General features: G+C 40.1%; 3 protein-coding genes across 10 annotated transcripts in view; 2 read left to right on the forward strand and 1 right to left on the reverse strand.

The window, feature by feature from the left end:
- The window catches only part of CRYZL1 (crystallin zeta like 1), a 40,562-nt gene extending 35,832 nt beyond the window's left edge, over nt 1-4,730 (forward strand). For 3 of the 5 annotated variants that reach the window (XM_045085134.1, XM_045085133.1, XM_045085131.1), the window contains 4 exons: nt 388-509; nt 1,300-1,405; nt 3,507-3,552; nt 4,252-4,730. In XM_045085134.1, coding sequence (XP_044941069.1) covers nt 388-509; nt 1,300-1,405; nt 3,507-3,552; nt 4,252-4,351 — 374 coding nt within the window. In that variant the 3' untranslated portion in view covers nt 4,352-4,730. Of the gene's footprint in view, nt 1-387; nt 510-1,299; nt 1,406-3,502; nt 3,553-4,251 lie in introns of all 5 variants that reach the window. The other 2 variants (XM_045085132.1, XM_045085135.1) reach the window with 2 other exon arrangements.
- Nucleotides 4,731-4,928: 198 nt separating this feature from the next.
- DONSON (DNA replication fork stabilization factor DONSON) lies at nt 4,929-27,532 on the forward strand. Of its 4 annotated transcripts, none has more exons than XM_045085129.1 (11): nt 4,929-5,769; nt 6,455-6,535; nt 8,251-8,454; nt 9,387-9,565; nt 10,389-10,567; nt 11,634-11,712; nt 11,828-11,932; nt 12,412-12,610; nt 14,230-14,442; nt 15,474-15,619; nt 25,850-27,532. In XM_045085129.1, exons 1-10 carry the CDS (start codon nt 5,455-5,457, stop codon nt 15,609-15,611), a joined length of 1,692 nt encoding a protein of 563 aa, XP_044941064.1. In that variant the 5' UTR covers nt 4,929-5,454; the 3' UTR covers nt 15,612-15,619; nt 25,850-27,532. The 4 variants fall into 4 exon arrangements, with proteins under 4 accessions (XP_044941064.1, XP_044941063.1, XP_044941062.1 ...); XM_045085128.1 differs by lacking the exon at nt 25,850-27,532 and adding an exon at nt 22,188-22,571; XM_045085127.1 differs by lacking the exon at nt 25,850-27,532 and having other exon boundaries at nt 15,474-16,464.
- The window catches only part of SON (SON DNA and RNA binding protein), a 33,179-nt gene continuing 22,059 nt past the window's right edge, over nt 16,456-27,575 (reverse strand). Inside the window, 8 exon segments of the mRNA XM_045085126.1 lie at nt 16,456-17,336; nt 17,339-17,395; nt 17,397-17,525; nt 18,102-18,217; nt 18,319-18,390; nt 20,803-20,950; nt 25,102-25,218; nt 26,346-26,456. Coding sequence (XP_044941061.1) covers nt 17,151-17,336; nt 17,339-17,395; nt 17,397-17,525; nt 18,102-18,217; nt 18,319-18,390; nt 20,803-20,950; nt 25,102-25,218; nt 26,346-26,456 — 936 coding nt within the window. The 3' untranslated portion in view covers nt 16,456-17,150.

Consider the following 27,575-nt stretch of genomic DNA (forward strand, 5'->3'; position numbering starts at 1 on the left):
GTGTATGACTTTCTTAAATCTATGAGTTCCTTAAGCAGAAGTCAGATTTTCCCAAAGAATTAAGCTATCAATGTTACGATTAAAGCTACCAGTCTTAGTTATGTGTTGTATTACCTTGCCTGGTTTTCAAATGAAAATAAACTTTTTGTCATTTATTATTTCACTTATAATTGATTCTAGAGTAAATTTTATGACCAGTTTTAAAGCAAAAAGTATGTTTTAAGGTATCTGAATACATTGTGTGTTATTTTTTTCTAAGAAAAATTCTTCCTTGTTCCTACATTAAAAAGTAAAATGGACTAGTTTGAAGAATTAATTTTTGCCAGATTACTATAAAATATATTTCTTGTCTCTCTCTCTCTTTTTTTAAAACTATTCCCTTGTAAGTGAGATTATATAGTAAAGATGATGAACCAGCTGTAAAATTACAACTACTACCACATAAACATGACATCATCACACTTCTTGGTGTTGGAGGCCATTGGGTAACAACAGAAGAAAACCTGCAGGTATTATCAGAAACAATAAAGCATTACTATTACATTGAAAGGTTATAATTAACAAAGAATAATGCCTAAGTCTCTTGAGGCAAGATGTGAAGAAATTATAAATTCTGAATTATACCTGTTTCTAAAGAAATGTAACTTTCTTTTTTACTTTAGATACATGTTGGCCAAAATATAGAAGTAGTGCCTACTAGAGGAGTTCATTCAGCTTTTATTTAGTGGTTTGGAAGAAGTGACTTCTGAATTTTTTAGTAGTATTTCCGTTAAGGTTTATTTTTTTTAGTAACAAACATTGTTGACACATATTTAGCAAAATATTTCTATATAAAATTATGATAATTCCCCATTCACATTGGAATTTACTACAAACGTGTATATACACATTGTCTCCCGAAGTTACATTTCTCAACAGTATTCAAATTTTATCATGGTTGATATGCCAATACCATAATCCTCGTATATCAACCTTCACTAATTTTCTAACATCCTCATGATGACAACTGATAAGTAACAGCCAGCAATCTCATTCTTACACACACGCACGCACTCGTGCACACACATACACACGCGAGCACACAGCACACACTCCTGCACACACTTACTGTTTCATCATTTTGGACAATGAATTAGAAAAGAAAATGTTACAGTTTACATATTGTTATTAAAGTTTATATAGTATTTATTTGTGATTTGGGTATTTAATCTGCATAGAAGTTTTTCTGGCTCAACATACTTATCTCTGTCTGCTATTAAGCTCACAATTGTTGATTAGTCTTTGTGCTTTCTGTCCAAGTTGGATCCTCCGGATAGCCATTGCCTTTTCCTCAAGGGAGCAACGGTGGCTTTCCTTAATGATGAAGTTTGGAATTTGTCAAATGTGCAACAGGGAAAATATCTTTATATCCTTTTTATCTACTGACTTGCGTTTCTGGCTTGAAATCTACCATAAACTCTCATTAAGTTCTTCAGAAATGGTAATTGATAGTAATAACAGCTAACTTTCATTTGCCAAACGGTGTTTCAGGTGCTTTGTAAGTATTAATATATTTAAGCATTAAAAAACAGCCCTGTGAGGTGTCAGTACTATCATTATGCCTGTCTCACAGGTAAAGAAACTGAAGCATAGGAAAGTCACTGCATGTTCCAGGATGCAGCTAAAACGTGATGGGACAGGAATCACCCAGGCAGTCTTGCTGGTTTGTGAATGGTAGATAAACTACAGGATACATGTAAAATTCTGTTTCATTTTCAACTTGGCATTTCGGAAACTACACATCCCCTTGAAAGGCTCTAATCTGTGCTCTGATGGTGCTGTTATGTAAGACGTTTCAGAATGCTTATCTGCACTAAAGAGTTTGTGGGATGTTTTAAGATGAACAGTGCTGGGAAATCTTCATCAAATGAAGACGGTTTTGATTTTTTTTTTTTTAATGGAATTCATTCCGAGAAAAATCTGGCAAATGAAGCCAAACCATTCCAGTTTTGGTGAAAGTAATGAAATCTTGTCTGGAGAATGTAAAAGCATTCCAAAAGAATGGTCCAAACCTCTTTAGAATTTAAGAGAAACTCTGGGTCAAACTTATGAAGACTTTTTTTTCTAAGATAACTGTTTTAAAGGCATTTGCACCTGCTAAAAATTGTAATACATTGGATAAAACATAAATTCTTATTATTTAATAGAGTATATCTGTATGAAGAAAGAAACTTGTAAGTCTTAAGTTTGTCTCCACTGAATATCATACTTTGCTTTCGTTAAATGTATGTAGTTTATATACACGTGATACTTATTAAGGCCCACCTTCTCTAAGAGCAGTGATGGAATTAATTCAGAGCTTTCAAATAGGAGTATTTCAGCACTATCCTGCATACATTGAGTTGTAAAAAATACATTTCAGAACCAGAACATCCCCTTAATGTACTGAATCTGTGATTTGAAAGTATTTCTGAATAAATATTTTTCTTTAAATTTGGAAAATAGACTTAATTTTTAACTTCCTAGAAGAATTCGTTAGATTTCAATTCTAAGCAACTTAATTGTCCACTAACGTAATTATCAAGAATCTCATAGGATAACAGCATGTGTTAAGAGTACCACTAGATACAGTGCATTTTGGATCTTACATGTCAGGAGCCAGGCTAGCTCCTTTGCCTACATTATTTAATTCCCTCCGTACAAACACACTCTTAGAGTTTCTGCTGGCATTTTCACTTAACAAGAGTAGAAAGAGAATTTGCAATACGGGGAGAATTCTTTAGGTCCTCTTTAAGAAAATCTTTAAAATGGCTGATGATCAGACTTTCTAATTATATTTTCTAAAGACTTGAATTCTCAAGTCCCAAATCAGACTCTAGTCCTCACTGGTGCTAAACCCCCCGATCAGTTCCCGTGTGAGCCAGTTGCTTCTTGTGATTTAACAGCCTTCCTTCCAACAGTGTGATAGATGCCATATGTCATTCTCTACTACCAGCAATTTCACACTCAATCCTAAAACTGTCATCGCAATTAAACAACTCAATTTTTTTTTCTTAATTTTACACTTACTTTTTGAGTCTTGTAGTGACAAACTACAGTTTGTTAACTTTTCTGCACACAAATTTTGAGCCACTGAGCAGCCTGTTTAGTAAGTAAACGTGCATCTAAGAGATATGAGTGCTAACATTGTTTCTAACTAGAAACACCATACATAGTGCTAACAGGAAAACCTACCCGTCTGGGTTAACACTAGTGGTTACCTAGTACAAGGCATGAGGCTCGCTGCTTCTGCCACTTGTCCTAACTTAGAACTGTAGGCTCTATTTAATGTTTCCACTTCTCTCACATCAGTTCCCCATTTCCCTGTTTTCAAGGTAAACTTTGCAGCTTACAGAATTTCTGCAAATTAAATTCTCCGTTTCTGAGAGCGCTGAACTTAAAATAGGTGACCTGCGTAACATCTTATTGACTGGGTTTGTTCAATCCTCTCTCTGTTACATTGCCACCTTAACAATCTTTCCAGCTACGTATCTTAAAAGATGTGATGGAGAAGTTATCAAGCGGAGTTTTTAGGTACGCATAGTAACCAAATCATTGTTTGTTTTTTCTATGCTCCAGGTAAGGCAAGCGTTTCCACTTGTTTCAGTTTCCACAGCATACCTCTTGCCTCCATATTTTATTTTGTTTGGATAAGTAGCTGCTCTTTAATTATTTCTCAAAGTGTTCCTGGGATACATCAGTAAGCATTCGCGAAGATAGAAGTGGCTCATTGGTTCTCCTTATACTTTCCGTACCACACCACACAACCTTTGCTTTTCTCATCACCGTTACCCGAGTAATGTGAAATGACCCATAGCTTGAGAAGAGGGAAAATACAGTTTTGTTTTTTTTTATTTGGATCTGGGAGTAGATAAAGGAGGCATTTTTCCACATCAGAACTTACCCAGTTTTAACAGTGGAAATACTAACGGACAAGTTTACTTAAATGGACAAGATTATTTAAAAAAATAGAATTGGGGCGCCCAGGTGGCTCTGCCGGTCGGGCATCTGACTTCAGCTCAGGTCATGATCTCCAGGTCCTGGGATAGAACCCCAGGCTCGCTCTCACTCCCTTTGCCCTTCCCACTGCTCCTGCACTCTCTCTCTCACATAAATTTTTTTAAAATCTTAAAAAAATAATAGAATTGAACTACAGCAAGTGTCAACTCTCATCCTGTTGTTTTACTCATCTTTCCCTTGACCTAACTGTATAATAATTTCATTCTTTCCCAGGCCTCAGTTGGATGAACCCATTCCACTGTATGAGGCGAAAGTTACCATGGAAGTTGTTCAGAAAAATCAAGCAAGAAAAAAGCAAGTTGTTCAATTTTAATTTTGTTCTTTCTCAGCCCTCAGTTGGATAAACCCCCTCCAGTACTTGAAGCCAGAGTTTCCTTGGGAATTGCTCAGAAAAGTCAAGGAAGATAAAATCAGATTGTTCAGTTTTCCTTCTGTGAGTCAAGACGCTCAAAGTTATTTAAGGTTTTTGAAAAGTGTTTGGAAAAATTATTGTACGAATGGTCAAGACCGTTCTGTTAATTAATGTCTAAAGGGAATATGCTGAAATTCTTTTGTGCTTGTTTTGATACATTTTCCTCTGTTATAAAATTCTTCCCATGAAGAAAATTGCTTTCAGGAAAAACTATGCTACTCTATTGATAAAGTTGTTAGTCTTCTGGTATGTCAAAATAACGTTATTACTGTTGTACCAACTCCGTTCTCAATACCTTCCTTCCTTAAGGAGCCTTTGCTGTCGTAATTGAATCATTTGAGTTTATTTTCAAGTCTCAAAGGATCTAGTCCATAGACACTTTAAAAATTTTTCAAGCACTCATTTATTTCAGGGTTTCCTCGGGATCAAACAGGACCAGCACCGTAACTTGCCGGCGGCAGCTGCAGCGTGTGCGGGGTGGAGGCGATTGGGGGCTGCTGTGGCCATGCGTGGCAGGGGCTAGGAGGCTGCACTTGCTGATGCCTGCCGGGGTTCTCTATTTTCTTCGGCCAGGGGCAGGGAGGCGCAGGGCGCTCTCGCCAGCTCTAGACGTCGCCGCTGCCCTCTGTAAACCTAAGAAGCTGCAGCTCAAGTGTGACGTCTCCTTTTCATCCAAGCGCCATGTTCTGGGCCCATTACATCTCTGCTGCAGATTTAAATGGCGTGTCAGTTATTTCGGTGCCAGATAGGGGAGTGCCCGTCGGTGCCCCGGACCCGGGGCCTCTCGGCTCCCGCGACCCAACTGCAGCCAAGGACCCAGCCGGAGCGCCGGGGAGCGGAGGGGACCAGACCCGACCAAGGCATGGGGGTGGAGCCTCGAGGGCGGCCGACGTCGCTCGCGCTCTGCCGCGCCTCGGGGGCGGGGCCACGTCGGGGGCGGGGCCGGCGCGCGCGGGAAGCGCCGGCGGGGAGGCCGGCCGGCCCCTCTGCGTGAGCCGCGCGTTATGGCCCTCTCGGTGCCTGGCTACTCGCCCAATTTCAAGAAGCCCCCCGAGACTTTGCGGCTCCGACGAAAACGGGTCCGGAGCCGCGGGGCGGCCGCCTCACCCGGGGAGCAGCCCGAGCCGGCGCCGCGCCGCGCCGCTCTGGCGGCCGGGCTGCTCCTCCGCCCCTTCCCGGCGGCGGCGGCGGCGGGCAGAGGCGGCGGCGGCCCGGCCGCGACCCGCAGGAACCCGTTCGCCCGCCTGGACAACCGGCCGCCGGCCGCCGCGGAGCCCCCCGACGGGCAGCCCCGCGGCCCGCAGGAGGCGGAGGGCCCGGTGAGTGTGCCGGGCCTGGCCGGCGAGGGGCTCTCGTAGTGCGGGGATTCGCTGTGAAATCCGGGCAAGTTGTCGCGGTCGAGGGGAAATGGGCGCGGAGGAAGGCAGGCGCCGCGGTCGAGGGGCCCTGAGCCTTGGGAGAGGCCGCTCTGGAAGCTGGGCTTTGTGTGGAGCGCGCCCCGCGAGCGCTCCGGCCGCCCGCCCTGAGGGAAGCGCAGGGCCCTGGGGCGCGCCCCCCGCGGTCCTGCCGGGCTTGGGCCCCTGAGGGTTAGAGGTCAGTGGGAAGACGGCTCGAAAAATCCCGGAGCGACTCCTCCAGGAGGGCCGCTGCTCAGTGGGAAGGTTACAGGAGACCCTCCCTTCTCCCGCGCTCGAAAATATCCTGGAGAAAGAGGAATGCTCGGGAGTCCTGGAGTCCGAATTTCCTAGCCCTTTTCTTACCCCAGAGCCTTTTGAAACTTTTGAGATCTCTACATCAGTTATTAGGCGCACGTATCCCCGCCCCCCCCCCCCCACCACGCCATTTGACAGTAAAGTTCGGACTGAAACCCTGAGCTAGTGATTTGCATGTGAATTCCTGCACTTGCCTTCGCGGAGGAACTCGTGTCCCTGGCGAGGCTGTCCGTGTTCACGCGAACTCCAGCATCACTTAGGACTGAAAAGAACCGATGTTTTCCCCCCTCAGTTTTTAGATTCTAATCAGGAAAATGATTTGCTGTGGGAAGAGAAGTTTCCTGAAAGAACAACCGTTGCCGAATTACTCCAGGTAATAGTTTGTAAATGTTATTAGAATGTATACTCTTACAATCTAAATCCATACCTCTCAGAAACATTTACTTGCAAGATCGCTTTGCCGGGAGTGCTGAGTGATCATCTGTGCCAGGGCTGTCAAGATGGCATCGGCACCGGCGTGGAGTTTATACGATGTAAAAATGGTGTTTCTCGTGGTACCGACGCCAGGGTTGGTGTAGATACAGGTTCCCCTGTTCCAGCTGTTCTGACACTGTTTCTGTGTGACCGGTGACAGCTCCAGCTCATCAGTCCACGCTCCGCTGCAGTTTGAACTTTGTCCTTAACTGAATCTTCAGACTCGATCCCCAGATGACCTCCGCAGGTTGTGGCATGTCGCGGAACCTTGCTGACACCACCACAACACACGCTCGATCTCTTGATACAATCCGCGGATTTTCCTGTTGTGATGGTTTAACAGATAGAGTTTGACCTAATAGGAGCAGGCGACAAGAGCTAAGACCCACTTTCCCTTTCACGGAAATAGATGGGGTCTTTTAGAAATAATTCCCCCAGGGTCCTGGGCTCCCTGCTCAGCGGGGAGCCTCCTTCTCCCTCTTACGCTCCCCCTGTTTGTGTGCTAACTCGCTCTCTCGCTCTCTCGCTGTCTCAAATAAATAAATAAAATCTTTAAAAAAAGAAAAAAATAGTTCCCCCTTACCTGTTATTTTTATGTGATGTCACCTCAAAGAATCATTGTAAAGTGGCGAAAATTGCCTTGAAAAGACAGCAAAACAGTCTAGAAGGAAATTTTAAAATCAGGAAATGCTTTTTACATATGGCCTCTTAAGAGCCCTGCCTGAGTTCTTACTCTTCCCTGCAGGAGCTGCTTAGCCCTGGTTCGAGTTTTAGAGGCTTAAAAGGTACTTTTTAAAACACTGGAGGGGCCCTCCTATGGCTCAGTCCGTTATGTGTTTGACTCCTAATTTCGGTTCAGGTCATGATCTCAGGGTTGCAAGAGCCAGAGTTAGGCTCCCTGCCCAGTCTGCTGGAGGTTCTTTCTTTCTCCCTCTGCTCCTCCCCTACTGAAATAAAGAAATAAATCTTTTAAAAAATAATGAAACACTTGGAATCCGGTTTTTGCTTTGACAGCAAAATCAATAATAGATTTTGATTTCTTTTTTAATTATGATCATGGGAATAGTACATGCCTCTTGTAACTGAACTATGTAGAACTATATATAAACTGACAGGTAAAATGTGCCCCTCCACCAATACCACCCATAACAATAAATCCCCGCTTCTCAGAGAAAACCACTGTCCGAAACCACAGTTGAGTAACTCTTTCTAGAGTGTTTCATAGTGTGTAGTGTGTTTTAAGTGTTACTTACACAGTTTATAAAATTTTGACATTTCTGTGATCGTGCTGGTTGATCAAATCTGTAGATTAAAAGGGTTTTGGGGGGCGCCTGGGTGGCTCGGTGGGTTAAGCCGCTGCCTTCGGCTCAGGTCATGATCTCAGGGTCTTGGGATCGAGTCCCGCATCAGGTTCTCTGCTCAGCAGGGAGCCTGCTTCCTCCTTTCTCTCTCTCTCTGCCTGCCTCTCTGCCTACTTGTGATCTCTGTTAATTAAATAAATAAAATCTTTTTAAAAATAAATAAATAAATCAAAGGGGTTTTGGGGTGGGTGGGTTGGTTCGTTGGTTTGGTTTTGGTACTCCACTAATTTTTGTGTTCTCTGTTTTCTAAAAGACTCCGCAAGTATCGTTCTCCGAATCTGATACTCCATCCTCAGAAAGTACCGAGTTACCTGTGGACTGGAGTATTAAAACTCGACTCCTTTTCACCTCTTCTCAACCCTTTACCTGGGCAGATCATTTGAAAGCCCAGGAAGAAGCTCAGGGTGTCATCCAACATTGTAGGGCAACAGAAGTTACTTTGCCTCAAAGTATACAGGTAATTCTGAGAAAACAGATAAGTGTTAAAGGAACAAATTAGTTGTAAAACGTGCTTCTCTGCAAAATGGCACAGATACTTCCTTCTATTAAGTTCTTCTGACATTTAGAGACACAAAGACTTGGGAAATTTTGTATTTCCTAAATGGTGCTTTCATGCAGTTTTTTCTGTCAGATTCAGTAACTGCCCATTAAATTTAGGGACCTGTCCTGAGAATTAGTTAATGGGTTGGGTAGGAATTGTTTGAACTAAGCCATTCTTTGTTAAGGTCTTTTAAGCAAGATAATCTACGGGAAAGAAATGGAAAGCAATTGAGTAGGATTGCAAAGGCAGATTGGTTATTCCGCTGCTTTGCTGATACGGCATGTGTTCTTTTTTTTTCTGTATACTAGTTCTTGCTTCGGGGTTGATAGTGTGTTGTAAATACTGCAGTGGAGGTCATGAGTTCTAGAATGGTTTTGGAGAAATGGAATTGCTCGCCTCCCAAGCAGCCCATCAGCTCAAACTAGATGAAAAGGGATTACCTCAAAGAGGCCTTGGTACGGCTTTGTTAATAAATAGATCTGGAGGATTTGGGGTTCGTGTTCCCCATTTGTACTGGCTGCTGTTGGAACAGTTGTGAGGGGAGCGCGGCGGAACGTAGTATCGCCTACTGCAGCATAAATCCCCACAATCCTCCGTGGTAGCAGGCGGCAGGCAGTGCTGAGCCCAGGGAACGTTCCCCGCTGTATTTAAGTCTTCCTTCTGATACGTTTTAACAGTCAAGAAGCACAGGCAAGAATAAACCACCTTTTAGGCGCTGTAACCGCTATTAATACTTTCCCATAAGAAACAGTAAAGATTCTGAGAATTAGTGGCATATCGATGCTTTTTAATGAAATCGTCTACTTCTAATGTGCCCAAAGCTGTCCAATATCATCTCTGGATTTTAGGATCCCAAAGTCTCCACTGAGCTCCGTTGTGCCTTCCAGCAGAGTCTTATCTATTGGCTTCACCCTGCCTTTCCTTGGCTACCGCTGTTCCCTCGCATCGGAGCTGATAGAAAAATGGCTGGAAAGATAAGCCCTTGGGCAAATGATGAAACCTTGCAACACGTTCTAATGAGTGACTGGTAAGATTTTTTTTTTTTGTCGTTTTTCAGGCAGTTGTTTGTTTTGTTTTGTTTTTTAAAGATTTTATTTATTTATTTGAGAAGAGAGATCATAAGTAGGCAGAGAGGCAGGCAGGGAGAGAGGGGGAAGCAGTGCTCCCCGCTGAGCAGAGAACCTGATGCGGGACTCCATCCCAGGACCCTGAGACCATGACCCAAGCCGAAGGCAGAGGCTTAACCCACTGAGCCACCCAGGCACCCCGAGAGACTGGTAAGATTAAAAACTGGTGCATCCAAAAGTGAATTTTCATTTTACCAGTGTTCTCTCCTTATTTGTGATGTGGAAATGTGTAGTAGTAAAATGATCTCTGTGTCCTTTTGAATTATTTTTTCTAAGCTGTTAATAACGAATGTTTAAATTAATTAATTTTTTTTAAACTCTTATTCACTCTTCGTGCAGTTGTGGAAGTATGTGTAAGTGTTCCATAAGCATATACAGATGTTCTTTTATGTTATTCTCAGTGGCTGCTTCCTTTCTCATCAGCAGAAGCTGCTCAGAGAAAGATCAGCAACCAATTAGCAATTGTGTTTTATTTAAAGAAAAAACATTTAGTGATTAAGCAGTAAACACTATTGGTTAAAGTATTTAGAAGTCATCAGTGAGTCCCATGACCGATCTGAGTCCTGTAAAAGCCAAGTTATATATGTAGTGGCAAAAATTCGAACCATTTTCAGTAATAAATGTATTATGTTTTCAATCATGTATCAAACCGAATGATATAAAACTGAATTTTAGATGCTAAGCTAAATACATTTTAAAAATCTAAATTTTGCTGCTTCATAGGTCTGTGAGCTTCACTTCTCTTTATAATCTGCTGAAGACAAAACTTTGTCCATATTTCTACGTTTGTACATACCAGTTTACCATCCTGTTCCGCGCAGCAGGATTAGCAGGAAATGATGTCATCACAGCTCTCATATCTCCTACAACTAGAGGCATAAGAGAAGCTATGAAAAATGAAGGTAAAACCATTGGCTTAAAATGAGAATACCACACTGTATCTTAATTACTTTCCTTAAAAGCTAAAATGTGAATTGTCTTTTTGCCAGTTGAATGGTCTTTTATCAATCTTACCTACAGAACCATCTTTATTTCTGATTTTTTTTCCCCAGCAGTGCTTTAAGCTGTCCCCAATGCATAGCTTTAAGTTAGTGGTATTCCGGGTGCCTGGGTGGCTCAGTGGGTTAAGCCGCTGCCTTCGGCTCAGGTCATGATCTCAGAGTCCTGGGATCGAGTCCCGCATCGGGCTCTCTGCTCAGCAGGAAGCCTGCTTCCTCCTCTCTCTCTCTCTGCCTGCCTCTCTGCCTACTTGTGATCTCTCTCTGTCAAATAAATAAATAAAATCTTTAAAAAAAAAAAAAAAAAGTTAGTGGTATTCCCTTCTCTGATCTGACCACCACGTGTTAACCTGGGAAGTTCCCATCTGAATATGTTCCTCTAGAAATTCCTTGATAGTACAAATTATCCACCCCCTTTTAGTAACAGTTTTGCAACTGGGTCAACCATTAATGATCATGGAATCTATTTAGTAGGTTCAGTCAGTACTTTACGAAAGAGTACCTTACCACATGCAGTGAGAGTGTGTATTGTTTCCTGAACCTTTTGTTTGAAAAGAGGGTATGTGTGTGTGTGTGTGTGTGTGTGTGTGTGTGTGTTGGGCTAGTGTCAAGAAAGCTTGAAAGCTAGTCCCTTAATAGATCAAGGGTAAAAGCTCAGATCTTTAGATTTCATACTCTGTAAAAGTAGGGCATACCTGTTAAGTTCTTTAAGATTATATTAAAGAGGGCGCCTGGGTGGCTCAGTGGGTTAAGCCGCTGCCTTCGGCTCAGGTCATGATCCCAGGGTCCTGGGATCGAGCCCCACATCAGGCTCTCTGCTCGGCAGGGAGCCTGCTTCTTCCTCTCTCTCTTTCAGCCTGCCTCTCTGCCTACTTGTGATCTCTGTCTGTCAAATAAATAAATAAAATCTTTAAAAAAAAAAAAGATTATATTAAAGAAAACTCAGTTATATTCTTCTTTTCTCACGTAGGTATTGAATTTTCTCTGCCGTTAATAAAAGAAAATGGCCATGAGAAGAAGGCACCTGGGACCAGCCTGGGACAGGGAGAGTATGTGATTAAAATCATCTTTTGTGTCACCTAAGGACTTACGGACTTGGTAGAGTTGTTTTGTAGAGGGAACCGTTTTATGAACTGGAAACTCTTAACTGTAACAATTTTCTAGGGAACAAGTAATCAGTGACGAGGATGAAGATGAAAGTTTTTCCTGGCTGGAAGAGATGGGTGTGCGAGATAAAATTAAAAAACCAGATGTGCTCTCTATCAAGCTGTATCCTTTGTTATGTTAACTGCAGTTGGTTTCCATTTAATTCCGTTATTGAGCTACTTTTGTAATAGTGACGGACAGCTTTCTTTGACTATAATCTTAAATTACCTTAAGATCATATTTAAACTAATTTTCCAGCACAACACTAAATAACAAACTCCCTCAGTACCAGTAAACCATGAACAATTACTACTATTTTTTTAAAAAATGAAATTCCATGGAGAGCATGGTTGGTGTTTTTGGTTTTTTTTTGACTAGAGAAGAAATTACTTTTTGTGAGGTGTCCACTTCTAGCAAATTCACATGGCCAAAGAGAAATCATTTTGATTTAAACCACTGAGTTATAATGGCAGCAGAGTTGGGTGGCGAGAGCATTTCCAGTTCGGAATGGGAAGAAAGGGTCCGAAGTGATTCAGAATCAAGGTTTTTTCCCCATTGGTTATGGGATTTAAATTTGCAAGTTCCTTGATGGTCCTCTTCAGATGTAAAGAGAAACATGAAGTGCAAATGGACCACAGACCGGAGTCCGTTGTGTTGGTGAAGGGAACGAATACCCTGACGCTGCTGAATTTTTTGATCAATTCTAAGAGTTTAATTGCCAGCTCAGGTCCACAGGCAGGACTTCCACCAACCCTCTTATCGCCTGTAGCTTTCCGAGGTGCCACGATGCAAATGCTTAAGGTAATGAAAAGGGGGGAATAAATCACTGATCCTCATAAATTAGCCTTTTAAGAATAAATCAAAGTCTTCATTTTTAATAACTCCTGCCATTTTGTATGGTACAGATTGTGTCTTTGCTTTCCTCCCAGTGAAAAAAATCATTCATTTATAAAGATGTATCAAAGAAATGAGATCAAAATATGGTTATTACAGAAATGTTTTATTTGAATTAGATGAAAATAATTTTTTCTGACTGAATAAATATGATTGGCAACAAAAGCATTTTGCCATATGGAAAAGTTGCTCGATCTCATTTTGTCTCATTTCTTAACCAGTAAAGATCCTAGCCGAGGTTGTTAAATTATTAATCTCAAAACTTGAATCATGGATAAGTGAAAAGAACAGCTATATATCTACAGTACTGAAAAAAATTATGCTTGTAAATACAAAAGGTATAGTGAATGTTATTAGCAGTAGAATTTTTATTTACTTTTAAAAAATAGAATTTATTCTTCTATTTGCCCAGTATTCTGCATTGAAATTATGTTACTGAACTGGAATGGGAGTGAGGGGGAGTGGGAGGAGGTACGTGCTTCCAGCTAGGGAATAGAGGAAGTCGGGAATGAAAGTCACCGCATCGGGAGCATAGTCAGCGGTGCTGTGACAGCACTGTCTAGCGACAGGTGGGAGCTACACTTGAGAGCACAGCAGAATGGATACAGTTGTAGAATCACCATTGGACCCCTGAAACCTATGTTAACATTGTGTGTCAACTATATTTCCACTAAAAAAATTTTAAGATTTTATTTATTTATTCATGAGGGACAAATTGAGAGGGAGAAGCAGAGGGAGAAGCAGGCTTCCCACTGAGCAGGGAGTCTGATGTGGGACTTCTCCCAGAACCCCTGAATCGTGGCCTGAGCCAAAGGCAGATGCTTGACCATGTGAGCCATCCGGGTGCCCTCCATTAAAAAAAAATTTTATGGGGGAACCTGGGTGGCTCAGTGGTTAAACCTCTCTTAGCTCGGGTCTTGATCTCAGGGTCATTAAGTTTAAGCCCCAAACTGGGCTCCATGCTGGGTATGAATCCTACTTTGAAAAAAAATTTTTGAGGGCACCTGGGTGGCTCAGGTTGGTTAAGCCTCTGCCTTCGGCTCAGGTCATGATCTCAGGGTCCTGAGATCGAGCCCCGCATTGGGCTCTCTGCTCAGCGGGGAGCCTGCTTCTCCCTCTCTCCCCCTCTGTGCTCTCTCTCAAATAAAAATCTTCAAAAAAATTTTTCTTAATAAGACAAGTGTATTACTAAGTCAGGATACCACATGAAAAGTTATATTCTTTAGAACATGCTTACACTGAGTCATAATTTGGAGGTGCGTTACAGATGGAGAATTAACATTTTTCCTCCTATAGCATTCTTTTGATGTCTTGTGAGCTACTTTATGCTACAGTCATGTGTAGTAGCTGCCGTCACCATACAGTGCTATTACAACACCATGGACTCTTGCCTCTGCTCTACCTTCTTCAGTCCATCATTGGTTAGTAGAGAGGAAAACCCACATGAAGTTATTGAACAAGTCTTTGGCTAGGGACAAAAGCTTGAGAGATGGTGACCGTCAATTTTTCTTTAAATTTTCTTGAAGGCACGAAGTGTCAATGTGAAGACACAAGCTCTTTCTGGATACAAAGACCAGTTTAGTTTGGAGATCACAGGTCCCGTCATGCCTCACTGTGTGCATTCTGTAACCATGCTACTCCAGTCTGCACAAAAGGGGTCATTTTCTGCTGGACTGTATACACATGAGCCAACTGCTGTATTTAACGCCTGCCCGTCAGCGAAGGAAGGACCGGGTAAGGTAAGGAGACTGCTGTAGGGACGCCTGCGGGGCTCAGTGGGTTAAGCAGCTCAGGTCATGAGCCCAAGGCCCTGTGATCGTGCCCCACATTGGGCTCCTCGCTCGCCAGGGAGCCGGCTTCTCCCTCTGCCCCCTCTGCCTGCCGTCCCCCCTGCTTAATGCGCATGCTCCCTCCCTCTCTGATAAATAAAATCTTAAGGACAAGAACATAGTAAACAGCTGTAAGCATTTCATCGTAGCTAGTTTCCTCAGATGGAAGAAGTGAGTTACTATAAGCCAAACTTGTGTCTTAGGGTGTTAAACTGCACTAATTGTAACTTTATCAATCCTAATTACTAAGATGAAGGGGTAAGTTTGGTTTTTTTGAGGTAGATGTTAGGAATTTAGATTGTACTCAACGTGACTGGAACTTCCCCAACACAAAGAAAAGGCAAGTTATGTGTTCATGGCCACCTCAGATCTGGAACTTTATAGTACCTGATTCTTTCATTATAAACAACTACAGATATTTAGTATTTGCCTGCAATTTTCGTCATAGTTTTTATTTACAGGTTATAATTAAGACCTTTAAAACTGCCTCATGCTTTTATCATTTGCCAGACTTCTAAGAGTAACCAAAATTATTTGTGGATGCTGGAAAACTTTTAGGGTTCATGTCTATTGATAATGAACTGCCTTTATCTATGAACAAATAAGTAAGGCAGGTGTTTTTCAAAGTTCCATGGAAATGACTAAAATCGGTGTGTGCAGGGGTGCCAGGCTGACTCAGCTGGTAGAGCATGCAACCCATACCACCAGTTTATTAACCTGTACTGTTCAGCGTTATCAATCCTAATTACTGAAAAGCCCCACACTGGGCACGGAGCCTACTTTAAAATCTAAAGGGGAACTAGCTGGTTTAGCTGGAAGAGCATGCAGCATTTGCCAGGGTCGTGAATTCGAGCCCCACGTCGGGTGGAGTCCCAAGAGTGAAGTCTGAGTGTCCAAAGAGTGATGTGCTTTCTAACTGACCTGAGTACAAATTTCCACAGGAGACCGTTCTTGAGGAGCTCGCTAACTGTGGGTTGCATCGTAAGACTCTGGACCAACTTAGTCGAACACCAATACTGGGAAAATCATCTTTACGACATGTGGAAATGAGTGACTACGTTTATAATTGGAGATCCTGAACATCAAAGTAAGCCTAAAAGGAATCTTTGAGGAAAAAAGCCTTCTAGCAAGGAAATTCAAGATTGTTATCCCTTTGGCTCTAAAGTTCATTTTGGAAGTTAAAGGAATAGAACGATCTTTAAAATATTCAAATGTTTATAAACATTAATCTTTTACTTTATTACATGAGTTAAACAGAGGATTAAGATTTTAAATCAGCATTTTTACTACTCTGATTAGCTCGTTCAGATATGAAGATAACCCCCAACTTCTTAGAAACATCAGTAACTTGAGACTTCCAGACTTTCAACCTAATTTATAAACGGAGTAGAAAACTGATGTCATGAATGTCAGATTTTCCTTGCAAATGGGAACTGAAGCTAAATTACTGTTATCTCCTGGCATTATGACTGATGGCATCAGGGCAAAACTATATTTGATAAATCACCTGCAATTATAGGCAGGTTCTTTTTATAAAGATAGAAAACAAATGTAGACCATACCTGTTGAGCTGATGATTGTTGATGTGTCTCTTAGTTGCTGCTTTCCTTCTGATTTATAATTATTCTCTTCTCAAAGATATTAAATTTGGTTTTTTAATGCATGTTAAGTCAGATAAGGTATTTTGTATTCCCCACAGAATAGTGTTAATAATTGTAATGTATGCTCAGCTGTCATGGTAAAGTAGTATTTATTGCTCCTGTAGGGGTGTGTGCATGCGTGCGTGTGTGTATGTGTGTGTGTGTAATTCAGATTTTCTTAAAAATAAAAGTACTTAGAAATCAAAAGCATTGGGTAAAGAAATAACAGTATTCAGTGAAGAAGTATGTGTTCACTTTATGATCCAGAAAATAAAACACCACATTTATTCCAGAGAAGTTTATATTTGGGCCTTAAGCTTTTGAAAATAAAGTTTAGAGACATAGCATTATGAATACCACTGTAATACACATGAAATATTCTATCAGACCCTAAAAATTAACATAAACTTAAAACTTTCTCATAGTCAACAAAATAGTGGCTGGGTGCCGATTTTATTAGGTAAGTTGGTTACAGCATTTTAATTATCATTTAACGTCTATCTAGGTGTAGCTGAAATTCAAAATGCACATCAAAGTAAAACTATATCACAACTCAATGCCATACTAAATGTACTTGGCCTCTGCAGTAGAATTCTAATCAGACTTCATTTTGACTCCCTTCTCATGGCCCAGGTGGCTTTGATGGGAATGCAGGACTTAGTGCAGATCATCACACAACATACCACTTTCTGTTTATAACCTCTACAAAATTTTAAGGGGAGATGGTGGCATTAGCCCTGTGGAACAGATCTTGCTTAATTACCTCAATAACACTGGCCCAGTATCTGTCCAGCAGAACCCATTGTGAACTAGTACAAGGTGCACAGCCCTTCACTGATTACAGGCAAGTGTTAACAGCAGCCTAGCCATAAGGAAGGGAGGTTACATCATAGTACAAAATACAGTATAAAAGCGTTATTTAACATTCCACACTGAAGATTACGGATGCCTTCAAACAATCGTTTGGATGTTAGCCACTTAAACAAATACATCACTAAGGTAAACAATATAAACATACCAAAACCCTGTATGGTTAAATACAATTTCCATGGTACAAAAATCAAAGCCTGGAGATGTTTGTACAGATTGCTTTTTACACAATGTCTTAAATTGCCAAATATTTACAACATTAAAGAGGAAATACATTTTGATGCAGAGTAAAATTATCTGAAATGATTAATATAAAACCTCAATCTATCTACGTGAGGCACTCCTGAAGCAAGTGGCATTAGCCATGAGGTCCTTTGGTACAAGGCCCATTGCTTGAAGAACCACAGTAGCTGCTGTGGCTTTAGCATGCTTCTTATTAGGGCTGGCAAAGCTGGGCTGGTAAGCGCTTCCATTTATCAATACCTATTCAAGAAAAACATACAATTGGGCTGGTAAGGGCTTCCATTTCTCAATACCTATTCAAGAAAAACATACAATAAGAACAGCATCAAACTTTAATATCTATTAGCTTTGTATTTTTTCACTAAATGCTAGAAAAATAATTTACCAAAATATAACACCCACACTGTGTAAGTCAAATTAATTTCAACCCAGAAAAAGCAAATCATTTGGGAAAAGGGACTGCAAATTAAAAGCAGGTCTCCAAATGGGAGGGCGGGGTTGGGGGAGAGGTAGGGAATGGAGAAAAACCCTGATAAAACTATTAAAATTAATTCTCCATGTTCCATTAGAAAATGTCAACAAATGATCCACCAGATTTGCCCATCTTTTTCCCTCCATCATTTTTGAAAAATAGGGTATTAACAGGTCATGTTAAAGTATACTTATTTTAAAATCCCAAATCCCTATCACTTCTGCCCACACATACATCTTCACTCCCAACCCACAATGTATCAATCCTGTGACCATACAATGCTTATCCCTCACCCTCTAGGCATCAAATTAATAAGGGTACATAATGCAGAAATTCATATTTACCCTAAAGAGAAAATGTTTGCGATGATCAGGGCCACTATCATGGACCAAGAGAAATTCTGGTGGTTGCCACCTTCTCTTATTACAGATTTCCATCAAAGCAGACACAGGATGTTTGCCTACAGAGGGGAAAAAAGCCATTAATTTTCACTCTCTGTGGTAACGAATTAGGAATTCAAGGTGGGGGATGGGACAAGAGGAAATTAAAATGTGCTCTCACCTGACAGATCTTTCATTGCAGCAGAGAAGTTTCCGGACCGCTTTTGTGCTCTTTCTCCTACTGCAACGAGACCTTTAAAATAAAAAGCCAATGTTCACTGAATAAACTCCAAAGCATCATTTTAAACTTATACAATGATTCTAGGAACGTGAATCACAACCTATGCCTTCCAATAAAATATTCAACTCCCACTACCCTTAATTTTTATGTAATTTGGCTTGTTTCCCTATGTTTCAATATATAAACATATACATCATGTTCATATACCTTGATACTAGAAATTGGAAAAAAAAAAATCAAATGTTCAGAGAACACAGAAACTTAGAATATGAATAGTGCCATATTTAACATCTCCAGGACTGTTTCTTTCTAAGTTTAAAAAGTAGTGGCTATTTACTACAAGTGATTTCTAAAGGCTTCCAATGCCATTAAACAAAATGCCCAATTAAAGTTCCCCAAAAGGTGAGGATTTTAGGCCACACACCCTGAACAATTAAAAAAAGAGGGTGTCTCTAGAAATGGGTCTGTATTTTTCCCAGCAAACAACCACTTTCTGACTTATCAAATGATATGAACAGAAGACAGTCTCACTGCATAATCTCCCTTTCCAATGGGATTTCACTGTATTACTAGCCAACATCCATGCTTTCCTGGGAATTTTCAATCAGTTCCTCACTAATTTTGTCACTATGCTTCTCAAAACCCAACACTGTTAACACAATTCCAAAAAGGATGTTCCCTGTAGCTACATGACACATTCACAGCTATTCTCTTCCAACCAGTCACCTTCTAGGACACACAAAAAATGTGTTCAACTTGTATTAAGACAATGCCAATGTGGTATCAGTACAATGTCCTTTCCTAATTTGATCCAAAATTTGAACTGATGCCACAGCAAGGATGACTCTCATGCTATTTCCAGCCTATTTTGAGAATCATGATGATAAATCCTACCAATTTCAAATTTAAAAAATGGCATCACAGTATTCACAGAATATCACAGTATTCTCTGGATGACAATATAGAAATTCTGATGCAAAACATTTTATAAGACACAATTTGGTCCGAGCTGGTTGGTTTCCAAATTCACGGACAGAGTAATTTAACTACATTAACTTCAACTTTACCTTTCTGTTTGCAAAGTTAAAGAAAATTAATTCCAGTTTTGAACTTCCCAGTTCTTAAAAATCAGGATTTATACGAGCTATTAAAATCACAAAGCTGACAGCTCAGCCCCATCTATGTAAGACGTTTTTCCAAAGGAAGGTATTATTTAAAAGGTACCAACTGGCGGTCATCAATGAGCACTAAGTACATATATACATATTTTTATGTGAGGGCAGAGGGCAGAGGAGGGAGAGAATCCCAAGCAGGCACCACACCTAGTGCAAAGCCTAATGCAGGGCTCGATCTCACAACCCTGAGCATCATGACCTGAGCTGAAACCAAGAGTCAGATGTTTAATGGACTGAGACACCCAGCAGCCCACCCCCCTGAGTGTATTTTTAATACTTAGCAACTGTGTGCAGGCTATGTAGACAGATCTCCACCTGAGTAGCAAAGTACTAGTAAAGACAAAAGTCCCAAGGTGCCCCAAGCACAAGGTAATACGAACAGCTGATGCTGCGGTCAGCAACTGTCTCCAGCCCCAGCCCAAGAAAACTCAACTAGAGCTTAAGAAAGGGACATGCCAAAAGGGTTTATATAAAATGAAGACAAAACAGCACTCTAATAGGAAATGAGAATATGTGGGATAAAATATCTGAGAAAGGTAAAAACTACATCCTACCTAGAAACAAAGACAAGTATATGAAGTATATGTTCCCTGTCAAGAAAAAAGAAAAGGGGATACCATTTACTAAACTAAAATCTAGTTGAAATTTCAATTACACTGATTTATGCACACTTCCGTAATATTAAGCAACTAATATAAGACCACCTTTTAGCTCCAATCAGTGACTCCATCCGTATCCATAAAAGCTGCCACAAATGGGCAGAACTTTCATGTCATAACAGCCGTAAATATGCCCCACTTAAGTATCACGGACATCAAAATATAGGAAGGTTACTTTGGGAAAAAGAAAAAAATTTTTTTTAAAGAGGCACCTGGATGGCTCTGTCAGTAGAGTGTAGGACTCAAGATCTCAGGGTTGTGAGTTCAAGCCCACACTGGGTATAGAGCTCAATTTAAAACAGGATGGGGCACCTGGGTGGTTCAGTGGGTTAAAGCCTCTGCCTTCGGCTCAGGTCATGATCTCAGAGTCCTGGGATCAGCCCCGCATCGGGCTCTCTGCTGAGCAGGAGCCTGCTTCCCTTTCCCTCTCTCCCCGACCTCTGTGCCTGCTTGTGATCTCTGTCAAATAAATAAATAAAACCTTAAAAAAAAAAAAAAAGGAAAATTCAAAAAAAATAATAAAATAGGATGGTAATGAAACTCTAAATATTAAAGGAGGCATAATCAACATTCCCGAAACAATGTGTTACCTTTTCGGTCTGTCTTAAAATCAACTAGGATAGGCTCCTTATTTCCTTCTTTGTTTTTTCCTAATCCTTCTCCTTCTCTCCATCCCATTTTTCTCATCAAAACGGCTCCCATTCCTCCAGTTACCGGGGCTGCTCTTAAGAACTGATCCTATCCAAAGAAAGAAAGGTAAAATGTCCCCATTGCACAGTTAGAATTTGGCTATAAACTCAGTGTAACTTTAAAAAAAAATCTTATTTTTCTAGATCTGATATAGCAATTAAAATTTCTATAACTTATATACATACTGTAGTGTGGATGTTCTAATTACTTCACATTAACATAAGAGTATTTTCAAAGTCAAATAAGGCAGATAAATGGCAGTTTAAAACAGTGGCCCTCATGCCCCCCTCCAAAAAAAAAAAAAAAAAATTAGAACACTCCTGTTTTCGTCCACTATTTAGGTTCACTGGTATCTCTTCTTAGCTTGCAAAATAAAAAGAAGGCAATGTTAAAACAGTCAATAATATTAATTGTCCCAGGTGTACCTAGTTAATGAATAAAGCCCAGAAATCATTTAGAAATAGTTTGGACACTGAAGAAGCATACTGTTAACATCCCAAGTTTTCTTCCCCATTCTACCATAAAGCAAGTATAAATATTTTACTAAGAAAATCCCTATGAAGCAAAAAAGATAAGTCTCTGTATTTACACAGTAAGAAACGGACAGTCACATAAAATACCCTGTCATTACTACCAAACTGAAACTGAATTCTTTTAAAACCTAGCGTGATGTTAAAAGACTTGTAAAAAACTCCTTAAGCGTTTACATACCTAGGCCTCGGTGGCAGCAGTGTTGTGAATAGTAGGGCTGGCACTGACCGGGGCAAGAAGACAGCTACAAGGATTTGGCCCTGAAACAAGTTTCCATACAGAGGGGTGAAAGTTCACAGGTTATTCTGTGAACAGTCATCTCTCTTGTATCCAACCCACTGAACCATAATTTCCATCAAAGCAGCAAACCACTTAATGTCATAAGATGCACAACTATCTACATTAGCATGGTCAACAGTCGTTTTCACACATTGAGAAATAAACAGGCAATGCCTCTATTTTAAAGGACATCAGCAAACGAATTCTATTGTTGAGGTTTATGGCCATTTTTTAAAAATTTGTAACATCTCCAAATCCTGCTTTACTTCCCCTTGTTATTAAATTTTAGATTTACATTTTCTAGCAAATCTACAGCAAAAGTCATTAACTTATCAACAGAGGGAGTCAAAACTTTTGGTAGCTCTGGAAAGAGTATGCATAAATCGTTTCCTGTATTGATAAGTTAATACTAAATTTTTTATTATCTTGTTTTTACACACAGTAGTAAAACTGTATCATCTTATTTTTTCCCCAGCTTTGTAAATTATATGCTGGGGAGCAGGCATGCCAATGACGTGTGACTAGACATTAAGTTCAACCAGGTGCTCTGATGGAAGGAGGCAGCTGTGGAGGTAAAAACATACCCCTGGTTCAGTTCCTTATTTGGTGCAGGCCATGCAGTGTTGATGTATAAAGAGAAAAGTTAGCTGATGCTTGGGTATCGACTGCCTTGTTGCTACACACCTAGAATGACTTTTACTTACTTCCAGGTTCATCCGCCCCTCTTTTCCAGGAAACACTCCTAAAAAAAAGGGCAACTGTGCAGAGTATAATGCAAATCCCCAAAAAACCCAGGCTTCCAACTCAGTTTCCATTCTCTACTATCTTCATGTTTCTTTACCCCAGTGTGTACACAGTTCACCAAAAAGCTGCTTAGTCTAATGAAACTGTAAGAGCAAACAATACCCATCGGGTCTTGTTCCAACCACTCAATTCCAAAAAAGAAAGGTTCTTTTAAGTCAGTTACCAGTTAAAAATGTTTTACTGACAAACAGTAATAATGGTAAACTTTTCATTCTTTTTCATCTAAGAATATACTGTAACAAACTAAAAAGAATATGGAGAATGTTGTCATTCTGTGGAGTTTTTAACAAAAAAGAGGGTGCTGGGCAATAGCAAGGCAAGAAAACCTGTATGATCATTGAAAAAGTTTTCTAAATGCAATAAAGAGACATTTTGTGGTATTTGACAGTGAAGATGTTAAATTTTCAGCTAATGACTTCACATTTTTATAAATGTTCCCTCCTTTGTATCAGTAGCAAATGTTCTTCTGTAAACATATAAATGGTAGTTTTTCTGAAAGCACAGCCTTCTTATTTAGAAACTTCTCTGATGAACAAATCTCCTAATTTATCAAAATGACTTACATAACATTTAACATGATGTGAATTATTTAAAACCTGTCAACTGCCTAGAAGACTGGAAGTCCAAAAAAAATTAAGGGAAAGTCTGCGGGGAACCAATTTAATCCTTAAGAGATTCATTTTTTGCAGGTTATGTTAACGTGATTTTTAGAACTATATAAGCATTATGGATCAAGTTCATTATCCAAATGAAGTCCAAAATTTTGCAATGGAATAGCATTCAGAAGTTTCTATCTAATAACGTACAAGACTATTTAATCTGTATGTGTCTAAATGCCCATATAAGCTTCAAGTTTAACTTCGTGAAATACTGAGCACTCAGCTTCAAGATTAAATAGTATGAAAGACTTAAAAGTATTCAAATAGGTGTATAACTGTAATTCTTCCCAATGAGATGAGAGCCATTTTCAAGTACTAAACAAATCACTACTTTTAAACACTGTAATACAGTTAAGTCCAAAATGAATTCAAAATTTAAAATATTTTGCTAGATTTTCATCTTTTTTCTAATACCGATCCCTAGTAAATTATAAACAAGTTGTAAATTTTCCATAAATCTGACCATATGCCCACCATACACCTATTATAATGTGCAACTATCTCCCCCCCATGACAGACAAACTGAGGGTATATGTTTTATATTAATTTGTTAATAAGAGGGTCATTAGAGATAATGCTATCAAAATTGAAGTATTATGAGATTAAAAGCTCTGAAGCAACCAAAATCTCCTTTTGCCGAAATTCAGTTCATTCCCTAGCAATCAGCCATTCTTCAATAGGTGCTAAGTCCCGTCACGCTATTAATTACCACCCTGAGAAGCAGTAATAAGAACTTGTCTTCTTATGACACTTGGAGACTGAAATTCCAATTACTTGCCCATGATCACAAAAGCAGTCAGGAGTACAGCAGGATAAAGAAACCTTCCCAATCCTTTAGACCACGCGGCCTCCCAGTTCAGCACTGCCATGCTGCCAGTACTCCTGAAACAGATTTCCCATCACCCATCCGACCAAACCACATCCCTTCACCAGAAGGCATTTAGAAAGCCCTTCATAACCACCTAAGACTCCCCCAACAATGAGGCAGCCGTAGGTGGAGTGCACAGGTCTCCTTGCAGGAATCTGAAACCAGGAGCACCTACATCTTCACAGCACGAGGCGTCCGTCCTCTCCCTTGTATTTAGGTCTTACTCTGTTTTTTTCATGAGATCAGTGGTTCTCAAATTGAGCCTGCGGATCACCAGAGGCCACCAGGGCCTAAATGGTGGTCCACAGAGAAGTATCCTCTGTCCCCTCCCCACCCGCGTCACCACCCCTTCAGCACTGCCCACCCTCCCCCACACACACTCCAGCCCTCCTCCCCAGCCGTCCAGTCCCATGGCAAAATCACCACATGCAGAGCTAATCCTGGGGCCTCCCAACCAACTTGCTGTAACCGGCCGCGGACACCCACTGGGATCGGGGACTGGAGATCACCAGAGGGGTGAGGAGGAAGGGCCAAGAGTGCTTACAAGAGGGCACAGGCACTACGGAAGGGGGAAGGAGGACAGAGGAACAGAGAAGTGGAAACACTGGGACGGTAAGAGGGCTCTTGGGGGCAGTGATCCACCAAAAATACACCTGTAATAAAGTATCCCATGATGAGAAAAAATTTGAGAACCACTGCTTTGAAATCATTAGATTAGTAGTCCAACAGGAACTGTGGAACATTCTGCACAGCACCTAAGATACACCGTTAGCATTCAAAACAGTTTTTAAAAACCACCCCCCAAAATCCCAGTGGCAGCAACACAGAAATAAAACTTGAGGATATAAACTGAGCAGCTCTTACGCCCCATTTATCCATCTGCCATTGTCTCACAAATCAGGTCCATCTTCAGTGTCCATCTTGAGTATGCACACAGCGCAAATTTACTCATGAATTTTGGTTAAAGTCACTGGCCTCTGTGCATTTTTAGTAACACATTTTCTAAAAAAACCTTAACTTTGTACTTGGCCACTTTCATATATGCGGATGTCGTGTACCTTTTTAATCCAGGCTTGGGCACCAGTATTGGCCAACTGCTCTTGTGTCAGAACCTGCACTCCCGTACTTCCAGTAAACTGACCAGGAATGGAGTTCAGCTGAGCCCAGGCATCGATCTGAAGGAAAAACAAATGCCTCAATGAATTAAGTAAAAGTACTTACCTAGTCAAAATCCCACTGATTTATTTCACTACATGAAACGGTTTAGGTCATTCTTGAAAAGGCTGACCTGAAACTTCAACTTTTAAAACAGTATGCTGAATTTTTATACGTATTTAAATTTTTTCTTAAATGCTCCAAAGAAGCACTTTGGTAACATTCAGTGGGTCCCATTTGTAACAAGATCTGAGATGTATTTCTAACAACTAAAAAGCGTAACTGTAATGCTCGTCCTTCCAAGTATCACATGAATACATGAACAGTTTGTACAGCAAAGGATCCCCACCCTCTGCCTATGTACACATATAAACGTCATAACCACCGGAGTTTTTTAACTACCTTTTCTGTGGTATTAGAAATCCAGAATAAATTTGAGAGACATGTTTAAGGAGTAATAAACACAGGAAATTGTACAAACACATAAAACAGCTTTCTTTAAAAACTGAGCACTACGTTAATCACCAACATTTATTGTGCAGGTTAAAGAATCAGTTGTCGGTCCTTCAAAGTAGATTTACTGTACCCTGGTATTGTCAGGCAGTATTATTTTCTTATCTGTCTGAATGTGTATTTACTGTTTCTATACAGATCTACCAAAGGAATGCAGAAGACAAATGGAAAAGCTGTCTACTGTTAAAAGTACAGACCATGGACTCAGACTGCCTCATCACTTTTTTTTTAAATTCCAGTGTAGTTAACATACAGCATCATACTTGCTTCAGGCTGACTAACCACTGTCAGTTTCCTCCGCTGAAACTGCAAGTCATAATAGTACCTACATTTCAAAGGACTACTATGGGCACAGAGCTACTTTTATACACCAGATAACGAACTCTTTAGGGCAGCGAATTTTTTCTACTGTATTCTCCTAAACAGTTCCTGCCACATAGTACACAATAAATATTTACTAAATGAATGATCATGCCCCAAATCACTTTCATTTTAAATAAACTAATAATGCCAAATTATTTATTTCCTTGGATTTTTAAGATAAGGACCTACATTTCAACAGCATGCCACAGACTTTGCTTATGACACAACTATCTAATTAAATTCTCACTTAGACATTAGAACAACTACATACCCGTTCCTGAGCTCGATTTAACATGCTCATGGCTTCAAGGTCAAATGCATTCTCACTGAGTCTTTTCTGAGCAAGTGCCCGCTCACTCATTGCTGTTGAGATGTCCACAGGCTAAGAAAGAAAACATAGATAATTATCTCAAATTATGAGAGACCCCCTAAATTCTAAAAAATGCTCTTTAGCCGCTACATGTCATAGAAAATAGTCTTAAAAATTAACAATCTTGCAAAGTACAGGAAAAAAATGCCAAAAAGGAAACTTGGAAAGTAGATGAGGATTTAAGAGAAGTTATAAAGTATCAGAGGCAGCAGCTGAACTCAACCCAAAATATGATTTCATATTTTCTACTTTATCAAATTACAATCATAGAAAACTGCCAAGAACTTAAAACTCTCTGGCCTTCACTAACGAGTCATTTACCAAAAAACTGAGAAATTTTGAACTATTTTCTAACTGCTAACTTTATATGCATTAGTTTTCATTTTACCTTACTTATTGGCATAATGTTCAGAAGCGATAAGCAAGGTTCCTGAACAAGCGAGCAGAAAACCACTATTGTTATCAGTGGTCTCCCCTTCACTCATCCACACAGCTTTTCATCTTCTTACGGATGCTCAGGGGTAATTTGGTCTTAAGAACTCCATTTCTTTGAAAAATATCTCAGTTCACATACATTAATGACCCAAATTAAAGTATTTCTGTGGGGGTACTGAACATGAATGGAAAACACTTAAAATGAGGTATATCTGAATGGACTTAGGTCTTCCTTTTCAAAGCTCATACCTTACCTGTAAAAACTTTGTGCTAAGCAGATTGATTTTATAGTTTAACTTTTTTAAATGTTTCATAATGTCCAGGAAAATTCTTAAAAGGGTAATCTTTAGAGCACATTCCCAATTTACCAGATTTGTGGAAGGCTCAACCGTAAAAGAAAAATTAAGTATCTGATGTTCTCTATTCTAATGTTAAGAGCTCATACTGACTTATATCAACTCACCAATTTTTAGCACCCAAGAAAATTCATTTTCAGAAAATGTTTATTTGACATGGGAAGGTTTTCCCAAATTCATTTACAAAGAATGATTAATGGGTACTGCATGGATTTGACAAACATAAGAAGTCAGTAAGATACGCTAACGGCTAAGGATTTTTCCTTAAAAGCTAAATAAAGGCTATCTGTACCTTAACTGTGTACTGCATATGAAATACTTCTTCTAAATCAAAGACCTA

The sequence above is a fragment of the Mustela putorius genome, unplaced genomic scaffold (genome assembly GCF_011764305.1).
Source record: "Mustela putorius furo isolate JIRA1106 unplaced genomic scaffold, ASM1176430v1.1 tig00000832_pilon_pilon_pilon, whole genome shotgun sequence".
NCBI classification, from domain to species: domain Eukaryota; kingdom Metazoa; phylum Chordata; class Mammalia; order Carnivora; family Mustelidae; genus Mustela; species Mustela putorius.

Excerpts from the sequence above, each read along its gene's own strand:
- DONSON (XM_045085129.1), top strand. The coding sequence starts at position 5,455 with ATGGCCCTCTCGGTGCCTGGCTACTCGCCCAATTTCAAGAAGCCCCCC. Across the intron at positions 6,536-8,250 it reads CCGTTGCCGAATTACTCCAG|ACTCCGCAAGTATCGTTCTC; the intron begins GTAATAGTTTGT and ends GTTTTCTAAAAG. Across the intron at positions 8,455-9,386 it reads CTTTGCCTCAAAGTATACAG|GATCCCAAAGTCTCCACTGA; the intron begins GTAATTCTGAGA and ends TCTGGATTTTAG.